The sequence below is a fragment of the Apodemus sylvaticus genome, chromosome 15, assembly GCF_947179515.1.
Source record: "Apodemus sylvaticus chromosome 15, mApoSyl1.1, whole genome shotgun sequence".
Taxonomy (NCBI): domain Eukaryota; kingdom Metazoa; phylum Chordata; class Mammalia; order Rodentia; family Muridae; genus Apodemus; species Apodemus sylvaticus.
In genome coordinates this window covers 55,313,140-55,327,086 of record NC_067486.1, presented here as the reverse complement: position 1 = coordinate 55,327,086, position 13,947 = coordinate 55,313,140, and the positions used below count along the sequence as shown (strand labels likewise).

The 13,947-nt window shown below is 41.9% G+C and overlaps 1 protein-coding gene across 4 annotated transcripts in view; it reads left to right on the top strand.

The window, feature by feature from the left end:
* The window catches only part of LOC127665494 (cell surface glycoprotein CD200 receptor 2-like), an 86,609-nt gene that overhangs the window by 42,812 nt on the left and 29,850 nt on the right, over positions 1-13,947 (top strand). For 3 of the 4 annotated variants that reach the window (XM_052157823.1, XM_052157821.1, XM_052157822.1), the window contains exon 2: positions 10,314-10,575. In XM_052157823.1, coding sequence (XP_052013783.1) covers positions 10,512-10,575 — 64 coding nt within the window. In that variant the 5' untranslated portion in view covers positions 10,314-10,511. Of the gene's footprint in view, positions 1-10,313; positions 10,576-13,947 lie in introns of those variants that run through there. The other variant, XM_052157824.1, reaches the window with a different exon arrangement.

Sequence of the window (13,947 nt, the reverse complement as noted above, 5' to 3'; positions counted from 1 at the left end):
CCAAAGGACTCAATATCCTAACTCAGATATATTTGCACATCTATGCTTATTGCTGCATTATTCACAATAGCAAGGAATAAAAAGGGTCTAGATTCTATTAACATATTAAGGTAATAAAAATGCAGTCTTATACATAATGCAATTTTACCCAACTACAAAGACAAAAGAAATTTGCTTAAGTATGGATCTGGACAGCAGTATATTACATGAGGTAACTCAGACAAGAACCATGTTTTCTCTTACATGCAGATCCTAACTTGTAATTTGTATATGTATAAAATTAAGACAGTTTGTAGAGACAGTGAGAGGCCAAATCTACTCCATCTTAAAACCAGCCTTCATCTTAAACAGAAAAAAAAAAGCCTGAGAATTTGGCCCATAGTTGAAACCAAGCTGCACCCAAGTATGAGGAAGGACACCACAGCTTGTCCTTAGCCAGAGTTACTCCATAGTTACTTCCTAGCAACAGTTAAAGATTAGTTTGTGTCCCGCGCTACCGTCTCGCCAGCAAGAACGACGCGGCACACTTAGGATCCTTCTGTAGAACGCTTTATGCCTCTTGAGAGGGAGAGCATAAGCTTACATGGTGGAGACCCCGAGGGAGCGCGAACCCAAGTCTTATATAGGCAAGTCCTCCCGCCTTGGACGTGGCGTACCCTGGTTGGCTGCGGCTCATTACCCCATATGACGCCACGAGGTAGGCGGAGACTCAGTGGTGGGAAACTCCGCTTGGGCATGCGCACTCGGCCTGTTTACGGCTCAGCAAGAACAGGAAGTAGGCGCCATCTTGTAATGGAGATCATAGGAGCGTTCGGGCGGCCCCCAACATCTCACCCTTTTTGATTTACTATGAGGGCTAACAGATAACCTGGTTAGAAGGTGGAGACAGAGATCGTCCCTCCCTGTGAGAAATCAGACCATGTACGATGAGAAATCAGACCATGTACGGGATATCCCCTAGACTCCTTGCTACGTCCGGGGTATCCTCGACCTGTCCTCTGCCGTTTTTTGGGAGAGGGGAAACTTGGGCAGGTAACCCCTATGCTGGGCGATATGCCTCCTGGAGGTGATTTAGCCTCCATGCGATACCTCGTTCAACAACCTTCCCCAGGCGCCAGTCCAACACTCTGCCATGTGCAATGAGCTTAACTCCAGGCGTGCAAGAGCTGTTTGGGCCGGCTTTCTATTGCCTCAGGATTGACAGCCATACTTCTGTGGAGGTTCCATTCTCCAGAGCCGCAAGTGCCTGCGCAATGACCACTTTGTCTCATTTACTTTGGGTTCTGAGCCTACAGACCAACCATAACAGTAACACCAGCCCGCAGCAGACAGCCATGCCAAACATTCCCACCCCCACCCATTCCTTGAAGTAAGAAAAGGATGAAGTGGTCCAGGAAGAGAGTCCCTCTGTCAGCGACAGGTCCACTCGAGTCGAATTGACAGCCAACACTGCTGCCTGCAAGGATTCGAGAGTTTCATCGAAGCCTTCAGACCAATTTCAAGGGCCAGGAGTAGTTTCTGTGGGATCCGTCCAGGTGTCATCTTCAGGAGTCAGAATTCTCCATGTCAGTTGCTCCAGCAGCCAGAATGGGTTATCTTCCCCCTGTGGGAAAACACAAACAGCTCCCCTGGATCTTATTAAAATAGGATCCGGGCCTTTCCATTGACCAGACAACACATCTTTCCATTTGACCATTTCTTTTGGCCTGTCAGGTTCTGAACAGTGTCGGTCTGCTGCAGTCTGGTCATGCTCGTCCAAATTTAAAAAATTCATAGTAAAGAGTGCTACCGCTATAGCAACCCTTGGTATAGGGGGTAAATCCTCCGCTATTCCCCCTTTTTGTTTTATTAAGTAGGATTTGAGCGTATGGTGGGCTCGCTCGATAATGCCTTGTCCCTGAGGGTTATAAGGCAGACCTGTGATATGGATAACCTGCATTTGTAAGCAGAATTGTTTAAATTTTTGAGATGTAAGCAGGTCCATTATCAGTTTTCAAACATTTAGGTTTCCCCCAGGCGCTCCATGCCTCAAGGCAATGTTGAATGACCAGGGTGGTTTTTTCGCTGGTCAGAGGTGTGGCATGGAGAATGCCAGAACATGTGTCTACAGACACATGAACTTATTTGGAGTCTCCCAAATGAGGGCAGGTGGGTGACATCCATCTGCCAGACCTGTAGGGGAGAAATCCCCCTAGGATTCACGCCTGTATGGGGGCCCTACGTGGAGAGGACTGGAATCCTGTACTGCCCCATGCTGAGAAGCATGGCATTGGCCACCGTCTGCCAATCAGTGGGTGTCATGGCGTCCCCTGCCAGCCGGTCTAACTGGGCCAATGTGAAATTGGCCGAGACCCCATATTTTCTAACAGCCTCAGCCAGTTCTTTAATCTTACTATATTCCACTGGGGCATACGCCTGATCAGTGTTCTCCAGGCTTTCAAAGACGGGAAAGGACATCCAGAGCTTTCTCCTCACCCTCTCTGGTAGGAAAGAGAAGGTTCCGAGGCGTGCCTCATAAGGAGAGGGCGCCGAGGGTGACTTAGCAATGGTCATGGCAAGGTGAGGGTTCCGACTCCGCCCAAACCATGAGCTATATATATATATATTTACTATTATTAAAAGCTTGATTATTAACATCTCAAAAATAGCTGCTATAGTACTTGTGCTGAAGCAGGGAGAAACTTAAAGGAACTAACATGTGATCTGAGAGTACAAATTCTTTTGGATAACAATTAATTTTGCCTAAAAAGGCTTGCCATGTAATAGATCAACCATTAATAATAATTAATTTGATTGCTGCTTAAAGCAAGGAACAAACGTTTTCTTGAAAACAGAGGTTTAAGACCTCCTGTGGCAAGCTTAAAATAAGGTAAATATAAGATAAAGTCAATTAATATATCCTAACAACCTTTGAAAACCATTTACCTAAAAAATTTTTAAAGTCCATAGTTAGAGCAAAGGCCTGTAACAAACATTCTATGATTATACACTGAAAAATGTAAGATCCTAACTCTTGTATTGAAAGAGAGACAAACATTTTTTCTCACAGGACGTAAGGCTGTTAGCTATTCCTTGAGGCAAAAACTTTCTAATGAAATTGTTTTGTTGTCTCTTTAAAGTTAGAAGCAAATGCTTTTATAATTATCAGAATGTAAAGCAAAAAACCAACCCTTTAAATTTACAATAATTTTGTAGGGAGTAGACAGGCCAAATGTTAATGCCTTTATAGCCTCCTTGACCTTTCATAGATTTGAACTGCATTTTAACCCACACCAGGACAAGTCAAAAACTTTTTTTTTTTTTTTTAAGCCAAACACTCCCTAGGTGGGGCCTGTAAGGCAGAAACAATTTCTCAAAACTTCCTCACTAGCTTCCCCTGAGGCAGCTCTAAGTTTTGCATTAACTCAAATGTAAATTTTTTTTTATCTGCCCTAGGATCCACCTTGAGTCCTTGGCAAGGACATTGTATGAGATTCCTCAAATGTAAATCTTCTAATCTGAGCCTTTTATTTAAGACCAGACCCAAACCTACAAGGACGTTTTGAGGATTAAACAAAAGAAACCAGTAATTCCATGGTCAAAGGAACCTGCTTGATATCAAATACATTTCCACTGAGATCTCCTTTTTAATCTTGGGGGGTTAAATTTTGCTCCTACCATTGTAGCCTATAATCTTGTGGAAAAGTGGCAATGGGCCTCTAAAACCCATAGCTGTATCACCCTCAAAATTATCTTATTATTACAAAATGTTAAGAATTATAAGCCTGCAAACTGAAAACTGCAGCCAATAACTCAATGTTTTCTTGCAATATTAGAGCACCATTGCAATTTTGGAAGCAAATCCCAATTTTAAACAATCTATTTTCTTTAAAATCAATGACAAACACATTTTTACAGCACAAGGTTTGTCTGCCAGTGTAACTTATTAAAGAGACATTATTTTACATCTTAATCCAATCTCCAGGCCAAGATTCACACAAAACACCATGCCAATTTAGGAGCGTCTTAAAGGCCTGTATTTCCTGAATTGCGTCATGCCACGTGTTTAAAAATGGCGACTACCCTAAACTATCAGCTTTAACTTAACTTTTGTTAATAACATTATACCTTTTAAATCATGTCCAGTGACTTAAGCCAATACTCTATAGTCAAGACATGCAAAATATACCTTTAAATCCAATTATAAACAAGAACAAAGCATGAGTTGCGTTGGGCCACATGTAGCTAGTTAGGATGGCTCTAACACTGAATCCCCAGTTTTAAACTAACCTTTTTCTTAGTAACACTATACCTTTTAAATAATAATTAATTTATAACACTTTAATCAAGATATGTGAAACCTTATATCATTAAAACCAATTAGAAAGAAGTATAAAGTGATTACATGAATTTCACAAGCCAAACCAAAGTTTTTCCCAAAAATTGAGGCTTCTGGGCTTTTAAAATTGGCTTTTTCCCCAGCTATGTTTGCCTCTTGGGCGAGTGAGCTGTGCTGCTGTGGCACAGCTTTAAATCAGTCCTCACACAAACTGCGGCTGGCTCAAGAGGTTGCCAGCAGATGAAATCCTTACCAATTTTTCTTTTTAACATGAAACAAACAGTCATTCACACAAAAACACAGAGAGGACATAAACGTACACATAGACAAACAGTCAGTGCACTGGGACAAACACAGAAAGATAACTTTTCTTTTATACACTCCCTTGTCCATAGACTTTCCAGGAGGTCCATTTTCCTTATATCTAGGTTCCTTAAAATACTCTCCCTTGTCCTTAGACTTTCCAGGAGGTCCATTTTCCTTATATCTAGGTTCCTTAAAATACTCTCCCTTGTCCGTAGACTTTCCAGGAGGTCCATTTTCCTTATATCTAGGTTCCTTAAAATACTCTCCCTTGTCCGTAGACTTTCCAGGAGGTCCATTTTCCTTATTCTTGGTTCCTTAAAATACTCTCCCTTGTCAGCAGACTTTCCGGGAGGTCCATTTTCCTTATTCTGGGCCCGTTTCTTCTTAGTGCACCTAACCTCTCACTGCGCTCAGTTTCTGATATGCTGTCCTGGACTTCTTCGAGAACACTTCGGCCCTCGGCAACGGCAGTCTGGCAGTCCCTATCCTCCAAGCAGTTTTTTAATGAGTTTCCATATTGCTGTCGTGTTACCTAACTTGTTCCATGAGACCAAGGTCAGCGACCCTGAGCAGACATACCAGGGAGCCACTCGATCTACCTCTCTCGAAAAGCGTTCGGTTGGCAATCTTGATATCTCGTTGTTTCAGCACAGCCTCTAAGGCAGCCACAACCGATTGGGACGAGCGCACTCACGGCTTATCTACGTCCGTCTTACCGGTGCGAGAAACAGAAGGTAAAAGGACCTCAGGCTGCTCCCTTATCTACGAGAGACTGAGGCGTGGGCTCAGGTGCTGCCGCTTATCTACGTCGGCCTTACCACACCTAACACCAACCTTTATGAATGCAAAAGGAAACTATCAGAGAAAGTAGGAGCGCTCTCAGGACAATGACCAAGGCCTCAAGACTGCCTTCCCAAGGTGGAGAGAGATTCAGCCCGAAGACCAAAAAAGACATACCTCTCTGGGCGACTTCACCTACAGTTCTGAATCCACCCCGAGTTCGAGGGGTCTCCGGTGGTGCTGACGATGGTCTGGTCGTGTTTCCCGGGTTTCGGCACCAGTTGTCCCGCGCTACCGTCTCGCCAGCAAGAACGACGCGGCACACTTAGGATCCTTCTGTAGAACGCTTTATGCCTCTTGAGAGGGAGAGCATAAGCTTACATGGTGGAGACCCCGAGGGAGCGCGAACCCAAGTCTTATATAGGCAAGTCCTCCCGCCTTGGACGTGGCGTACCCTGGTTGGCTGCGGCTCATTACCCCATATGACGCCACGAGGTAGGCGGAGACTCAGTGGTGGGAAACTCCGCTTGGGCATGCGCACTCGGCCTGTTTACGGCTCAGCAAGAACAGGAAGTAGGCGCCATCTTGTAATGGAGATCATAGGAGCGTTCGGGCGGCCCCCAACAAGTTTGAAGGTTTCAGGTGTACTTTAAGACCATTCATGATTGTGTACGGTCTTGCTTCAGAGTTCACCTGTTCTCTTAGTTAAATAGTCATTTAATTATGCTTGCCAGAGTAGACCCCCCTTCCTTGTTTCTGTTTTCTATAAAACCTTGTCCTGATGAGGAGTTTGGGGCTGCTTCACCAAACCATCCTGTGGGGCGGCAGTGAGTAAGCCCAAACTCGAATTTGTAATAAAGAAACCCTAATGTGATTACATCAGAAATGGCTTGTTGGTGGTCTTTTGGGGTCCACGAATACTTCCTGGATCAAAAATAGGAGACCATGATTAGGAAACGGGAAATACTGTGAATGTGAGTTCGGCGCCACATGTGACTTGAAAGTGGAAAGAGGACTACATCATGGGGATGAAAGTCAAAGGGAGGATGAGCAAGAGGCGTGTGGGGAGGAAAATAACGACACACATTTTTGTTTGAAAACGGCCACGATTAAACATAATTCTTTGTAAGCCAATAAAAGTAAGTAATTGTATTTTTGTATTTGACCTGTCTTGTGGCTTTTAGGGAACTGCCTTTGTTGCTTCTACTTAAGAACCATCGCAGGGCTGAAGCAACATTCTGAGTGGGCTTGTTAAAAGTCACTTATAAGCAGCTATCTAGGTGAGGAATTCAAAATCTAGGATAAGTAGGAGGGAGACCAAAATAGGGAAAGGAAAAAGTTGGGAACTGACATATAGCAGTGTTGTGGGGTGGCTATGAATTCTGAAAACTTCCCATACATGCTGGGGATTTGAAACTCTATCTACATACCTAGGCCTGAACACATGGTCTGAACAGAGCTGAGAAAACCCTGGGTTGCCCCCTTGGGGCTTACGTTCAGGATAGCAGGAAATGAAGTAATAGGTCGATGTGTAAACTCCCTGTGAGATACACGGGACTCACCTGAAAAGTGGAAAATGACTTTTTTGATATATAGTTGTCCAAGAAAATCATTGTCAATTATCAGTAGCAGATAAACAAGCTAACAGTAATGTCAGCAGGCTAAAACAATGAGGACTATAAACTTTAAAAATTAATTTAGAAAATTCAGTAGACAACAAAGATTGAACACCAGGGACAAGAATCCTGAGAGGGAGGGGGAGGGGAAGTGATGCCCTGTAAACTTGCCCCTTCCAAATTATGCCTGATTGGTCAATAAAGCCTATAGCCTATAGCTGGGCAGAATAGAGGTGGGTGGGGCTTCACTTCACTGGGGTTGGGTTCTGAGCAGGGATGATGAGGGGAAAGAGGGGAGGTGAAGAGAGAAGTCATCAGGCAGTAAGTGAATCAGGAGAACATGGCCTCGAGGGCTGGCCAAGTGGATAAGAGTGGCTCAGGCAGAATGTGGCAAGTTATATCGTGGAGTTATTAACAGGGAAGTAGACAAAATAGCACAGGGGGCTTTAAAGCTATTATAAATATAAAGGTTTTAGTGTCTTTTATGTGGGAACTGAATATTCCAAGGTGGGAGAGAAACCCCTGGATAATTTTACCAGGACAGGAAAAGAATATCTATCTATCTATCTATCTATCTATCTATCTATCTATCTATCTATCTATCTATCTGTTTGTCTATCTACCTTTCTATCTATCGTCTAGTCTCTCTATCGTCTGTTTATTTGTTTATTTACGTATTATTTATTTTTGATTCTTCAAAACAGGGTTTCTCTGTGTAGTCCCAGTTATCATGATCTCCCACTGTAGACCAGGGTGGCGTCAAACTCAGAGATTAATCTCATTCTATCTCCTGAGTGCTGGAATCAAAGGCATGTGCCACCACCACCCAGCAAAGAGTCTATTTTTTTTATTCGATATAATTTATTTACATTTCAAATGATTTCCCTTTTCTAGCCCCCCCACTCCCCAAAAGTCCCGTAAGCCCCCTTCTCTTCCCCTGTCCTCCCACCCACCCCTTCCCACTTCCCCGTTCTGGTTTTGCTGAATACTGTTTCATTGCGTCTTTCCAGAACCAGGGGCCACTCCTCCTTTCTTCTTGTACCTCATTTGATGTGTGGATTATGTTTTGGGTATTCCAGTTTTCTAGGTTAATATCCACTTATTAGTGAGTGCATACCATGATTCACCTTTTGAGTCTGGGTTACCTCACTTAGTATGATATTCTCTAGCTCCATCCATTTGCCTAAGAATTTCATGAATTCATTGTTTCTAATGGCTGAATAGTACTCCATTGTGTAGATATACCACATTTTTTGCATCCACTCTTCTGTTGAGGGATACCTGGGTTCTTTCCAGCATCTGGCAATTATAAATAGGGCTGCTATGAACATAGTAGAACATGTATCCTTATTACATGGTGGGGAGTCTTCTGGGTATATGCCCAGGAGTGGTATAGCAGGATCTTCTGGAAGTGAGGTGCCCAGTTTTCGGAGGAACCGCCAGACTGATTTCCAGAGTGGTTGTACCAATTTGCAACCCCACCAGCAGTGGAGGAGTGTTCCTCTTTCTCCACACCCTCTCCAACACCTGCTGTCTCCTGAATTTTTAATCTTAGCCATTCTGACTGGTGTAAGATGAAATCTTAGGGTTGTTTTGATTTGCATTTCCCTAATGACTAATGAAGTTGAGCATTTTTTAAGATGCTTCTCTGCCATCCGAAGTTCTTCAGGTGAGAATTCTTTGTTTAACTCTGTACCCCATTTTTCTAATAGGGTTGTTTGGTTTTCTGGAGTCTAACTTCTTGAGTTCTTTATATATATTGGATATTAGCCCTCTATCTGATGTAGGATTGGTGAAGATCTTTTCCCAATTTGTTGGTTGCCGATTTGTCCTCTTGATGCTGTCCTTTGCCTTACAGAAACTTTGTAATTTTATGAGGTCCCATTTGTCAATTCTTGCTCTTAGAGCATACGCTATTGGTGTTCTGTTCAGAAACTTTCTCCCTGTACCGATGTCCTCAAGGGTCTTCCCCAGTTTCTTTTCTATTAGCTTCAGAGTGTCTGGCTTTATGTGGAGGTCCTTGATCCATTTGGATTTGAGCTTAGTACAAGGAGACAAGGATGGATCAATTCGCATTCTTCTGCATGCTGCCCTCCAGTTGAACCAGCACCATTTGTTGAAAAGGCTATCTTTTTTCCATTGGATGTTTTCAGTCTATTTTTAATGAAAAGGGGAAAACATTACATTCTACAGATAACCATGCACTGAGAGCCATGCCTCACGTAGCATGCAGGGTAATTTAAACTACACATTCCCAGAGGCCTTGCTTTGCCCACATCAGCTGTCCTCCATAGCCCCAGATTGCTGTTTCCCTGTGGTTGGGTGCAAGGCTGTGTGGCCCTGCACAGCAGGTTTCTCTTTCTTCCAGCTGTAAGTGAAGTTCTGCATTTGAGCTCTCTGCTGTGGTTTGTCATTGCAAGAAATCCAGGAAAGAAGAAGCTGCTCCTTGACCATTTTCTAGCTCTGGATATCCCTTTTGTTTCTTAACTTGCAGAAGAAGCACACCCCTGTCTTTGCTTTTGCTTTCCCATGAACACATTTCTACATGCCTGAAAATGCTCATTCTTATTATTATATGGCTGCCGGTTACTCTGAGCCCAACCTATTCCAACACTGTATAGTTCTATTTTAACTAACTGCAGAGGAAATGACTTCATTTTTAAAAAGGTCACATTCTCCAGTATTGGAACAATGTTTTAAAATTAAAAGGAGATGGTAGGCAGGCAAGTTAATCCTTGACAGGAAGTAGTTATCTTTTTGTAGCTATGTACTGAAGAAAACAAGTGCATATAGACACCAAAATGTATGTGAAAATCAGTACTTATCATAGAAGATTTATATATGTAGTCACCAAATAGAACAATTCAAATTAACAGAGAAACTGATGAATAATTTGCCATATATTCTTTGGTAAGTCCAAACTATCATACAGGGATGAACTCAGCAAAGCATTTCATTTATGTGACACTCATTAACCAACAAAATGAGCAAAATGTTGATAGATGTTAGAGCCGTGTTTGCTTCTTGAGAAGCAATACCAAGGAGAAGCATATTGGGAGCTTTGAGTTGCAAAATGTCAGCACCTTGGTTTGGAAATCTTGGAAATGCTTTTCCAAGTTCATGTAGGTGTACAGACTCATCAGCTGTACACATAAGGTTTGCACATTTTACAGTCTATGATTTACACTTTAAAAACTACTGCTTTAAAAGAGAATTGTCATAAATTGTACCTTAATATTTTAACACCGAGAGAACAAATGAGTTGTGCTTTGGCTTCTTTCTTTATCTTTCAGCAAACACTGCTGCCATTTTTTTCCTGTGCGGGTTTAGTCATCCAGCTGAGGCAGACTGGAGATGAAGATAAAGATAGGAAAATGAGGAAGAAAAGTCACTCTGAAATCGGTGAACTGAGAGTAAACAAAGTTGACTAAGCTGGAATCACTGAGTCCACCCCGGGTTTACAATTTGTGCTTAACTAGACTCCACTCCAGATGCTCGCTTTGGGGAGGATTCCGGCTTTGACCTTGCTGATCTTCATCAATCTTTTGGTGCCAGGTAAGACTGACGTTCTGAGAATTTTAGGAAATGAAACTGTCTTTGAGATTAATTTTGGACTATAATAATCCTCCTGCCTCAGCCTCTCCCAATTCCATGAATTATAGGCATACACCTTTGTTGCAAGCTAATAGGACCAATTTAACTTTCTGCCATTTACTTTTAAGATGATTATTCTTGATAAATACGTTTTCTATAAAAATTTCTACCAATACCAAGATTATTTTGTTAATCATTGTCATGCATTTCAAGATTTTAACTGCCTGAAAAGAAATGCTTTTCTAGATTTCTAGCTTGCTTCATCTTTGTAGTTGACTTATTTTGAGAGAGGTGGGGGCAAGGGATGTGAAAAGGGAAACATCTGGATCTAGAGTAAGGTGGAGGCACTGAGTTTTGCTAGGTGGGGGCACTCCTCCTCCACTATAAGGGAAAGGAGGATGGGTGCAGGCCAGTTTGTGCATTGGTGTCATAGATTATGGAGTCATTCTTAAAGCATTTGAAGTAAAAGTCTTGGAAGTTAGCAGTGGGAGGAGGGGGAAGCAGAGTCTGAAATATCCTTTACAAGTGCAGGAGAGCAGAGCCAACCAGCTAAAGTGCCTGATCTCTCTGCCTTAGCTCTGTCTCACCAGAACCATAGTTCCTGAGCAGACTGATCAATGTAAAAGCAACCTGACTTTTCTTCAAATAAAAAAATACAAGCTATGTCCTTCTACTTTAAGATTGTATTAGTCAGGGTTCTCTAGAGTCACAGAACTTATGGGTAGTCTCTGTATTATATAGTAAGGGAATTTGTTGATGATTTACAATCTGTAGTCCAACTCCCCAACAATGGTCAACAGCAGCTGTGAAGGGAAGTCCAAAGATCTAGCAGTTGCTCAGTCCCACAAGGCAAGCTTTCGAAGAAGAGAGTAAATCTTCCTTCTTCCAATGTCCTTATGTAGGCCTCCAGCAGAGGTGTGGCCCAGATTAAAGGTGTGTGCCACCATGCCTGGATCTGGGGCTTGCATTGTCCCAGATGACCTTGAACTCAGAGATCTCCCTGTCTTAATCTGGGATTCATAGCCACTATGCCTCAATATCTCCAAGCCAAGATCCAGGTCAGAAACTTGTATCTCCCAGCCTCCAGATTAGGATCACAGGTGAGCCTTCCAATTCTGGATTGTAGTTCATTCCAGATATGATCAAGTTGACAACCAGGAATAGCCACTACAAAGATGTATAAAGTATGTCTGAGTTCAAGTATACCATTAACAACCCATTTTCAACAATTAAGAAAGGACCAGAGACTTTTACATGAAATTAATTTAACCTCCTCTGCCACGGACCACCCCAGTCGGGTAAAGTGGTCCCTGGGATGAGGGTCCTTGAAGTCCAGGTGGGTAAGGATTAGGTGGTGACAAACAGAAACAAACACGGAGGCAGCTTGAATCTGAGTGTATTTTGCAGCTCTCAAGCAGGGGATTTTATACATTAAGCCAAACATAACAACTGTTAGAAACTGTATCCAGTGAAACAATCATTAATACCAACAAAAACATTTGGCACAGTAAAATACAAAAATCATCCAAGCATTACAACTCTGAAAATACATGTTCAGTGAATCACAAACAGAAGAGGTATCACCATTATTAATATAAATCATCAAAATATAACAATTCTAAAAGGATGTATTCAATAAGGCAGTCATCAAGGCTAGTGGCACATACCCAAGAACAGGTTAATAAATATTTATGGTCAGTGCTCTTAACCACTGAGCTAACTTTCCAGCCCCGTATGGTTAATCATTATTTAACATCTAATGCCTGATTTTTTAAAATAAATATTCAACGCATAAATTTAAACTATTTTAATTCTTTCTAATTAAGACTTTCTTTGCCCTATACCAAAACCCACCTCTGATGATACACATGTAGCCATACGAAATTTTATTGTTTGGAAAGTTTATATCTATAATAATGATTTTGTAAATGGTTTCCCCAGAGATAAGGTCATGTTAGTGACCACATCTCAAGGGATGGTTTCTTACCCATTTTTCTTGCTTAAGATCATGGTCCAGGCTACCATGTAACTAAGAAAAGGAATGAAAGAGAAAAATATTGCCATGAGAACTATGGCTCAATATGTTTGCTCCAGCAGAGAGTTTCACAACCGTTTCCAGGAGACCTCCTTCTTTTGAAGTCATATGCCTCAGTCTGTGGAACTTGTCACACAGATTCTACTAGGGTTGATGTGGCACCCCTTCTCTTTTGTTTTAGAAACTATCTATATATGTATGAATTTAGTGTGTGTGTGTGTGTGTGTGTGTGTGTGTGTGAGAGAGAGAGAGAGAGAGAGACATACAGAGAGAGAGAGAGACATACAGAGAGAGAGAGAGAGAGAGAGAGAGAGAGAGAGAGAGAGAGAATGCACCCCTGCCACAGCATTTGTGTGTGGGTCAGAAGACAAAATTGTAGGAGTTCTTATCTTTTTCTATGTGGCTCCGAAGGTTCAAAATCAGGTCCTCAGGCTTAGCCACATATGCCTTGGTCACATTTCCTGCTGACTCATCTTACTGGTCCCTAACCTTAAATGTAGAGATTTGTTTGTGATCCAGCACATAATGAACTTTGATAAATGCACCTAGGACACTTGAAAAACTACCCTTTATGTGCATTGGAAATGTTTTTATAAATGTCTGTTTGGTCATTATAATTATACTATTATTATTATATTCTGTCTATACAGCTTTTTAATGTTCTGATTGCTCTATTCATTTTTGAGGAAGCTGAGTTGAAACCCCCATCAATGATTGTGAAACAGTCAACATGTATCTTTAATTTAGTTAAATTTTGCCTCATGTAGTTTGAAGCTTCATTACTAGGTATTTATTTAATCATGGCAATTAATATTGTATAATTTTTAAAATTACTAGTAATATTTTTTGTTTTTCTGTTATTAATGAGACTCTAGTTTCTGTCTTCTTCTTTCCTCTCTTCTTCCTTCCACTCTCCCCTCTTCTATGCAGATAATATTTTGTTTCAATATTTTTTGGTGCAATTATGTGGTATCTTACATTACCACTAGTAATGACCTGTGGGAACATGGTCAACAGAATGACACATGGTGAGGTGTGTCTAGGGGTACTGTGGGAGAGGCTCCAGGAAGGAAGGCAGAGAGCCTTTCACCTCAAGCACATCTTGTCCCCTGGGTCATTCTTGGGTGTGATTTTGTGCCTCCTCGTGTTAAACATTTACATTGAATCTATAAGACATATTTATTCTTGTTGAATGTCACACATAGCTATAGAACCCAATCTGATGAAAGGATATGCTGAGTGCTGTCACAGTGTGCCCTGAACCTGGATTCGGACTTCTGCCTTGCTTTCACGCTTTC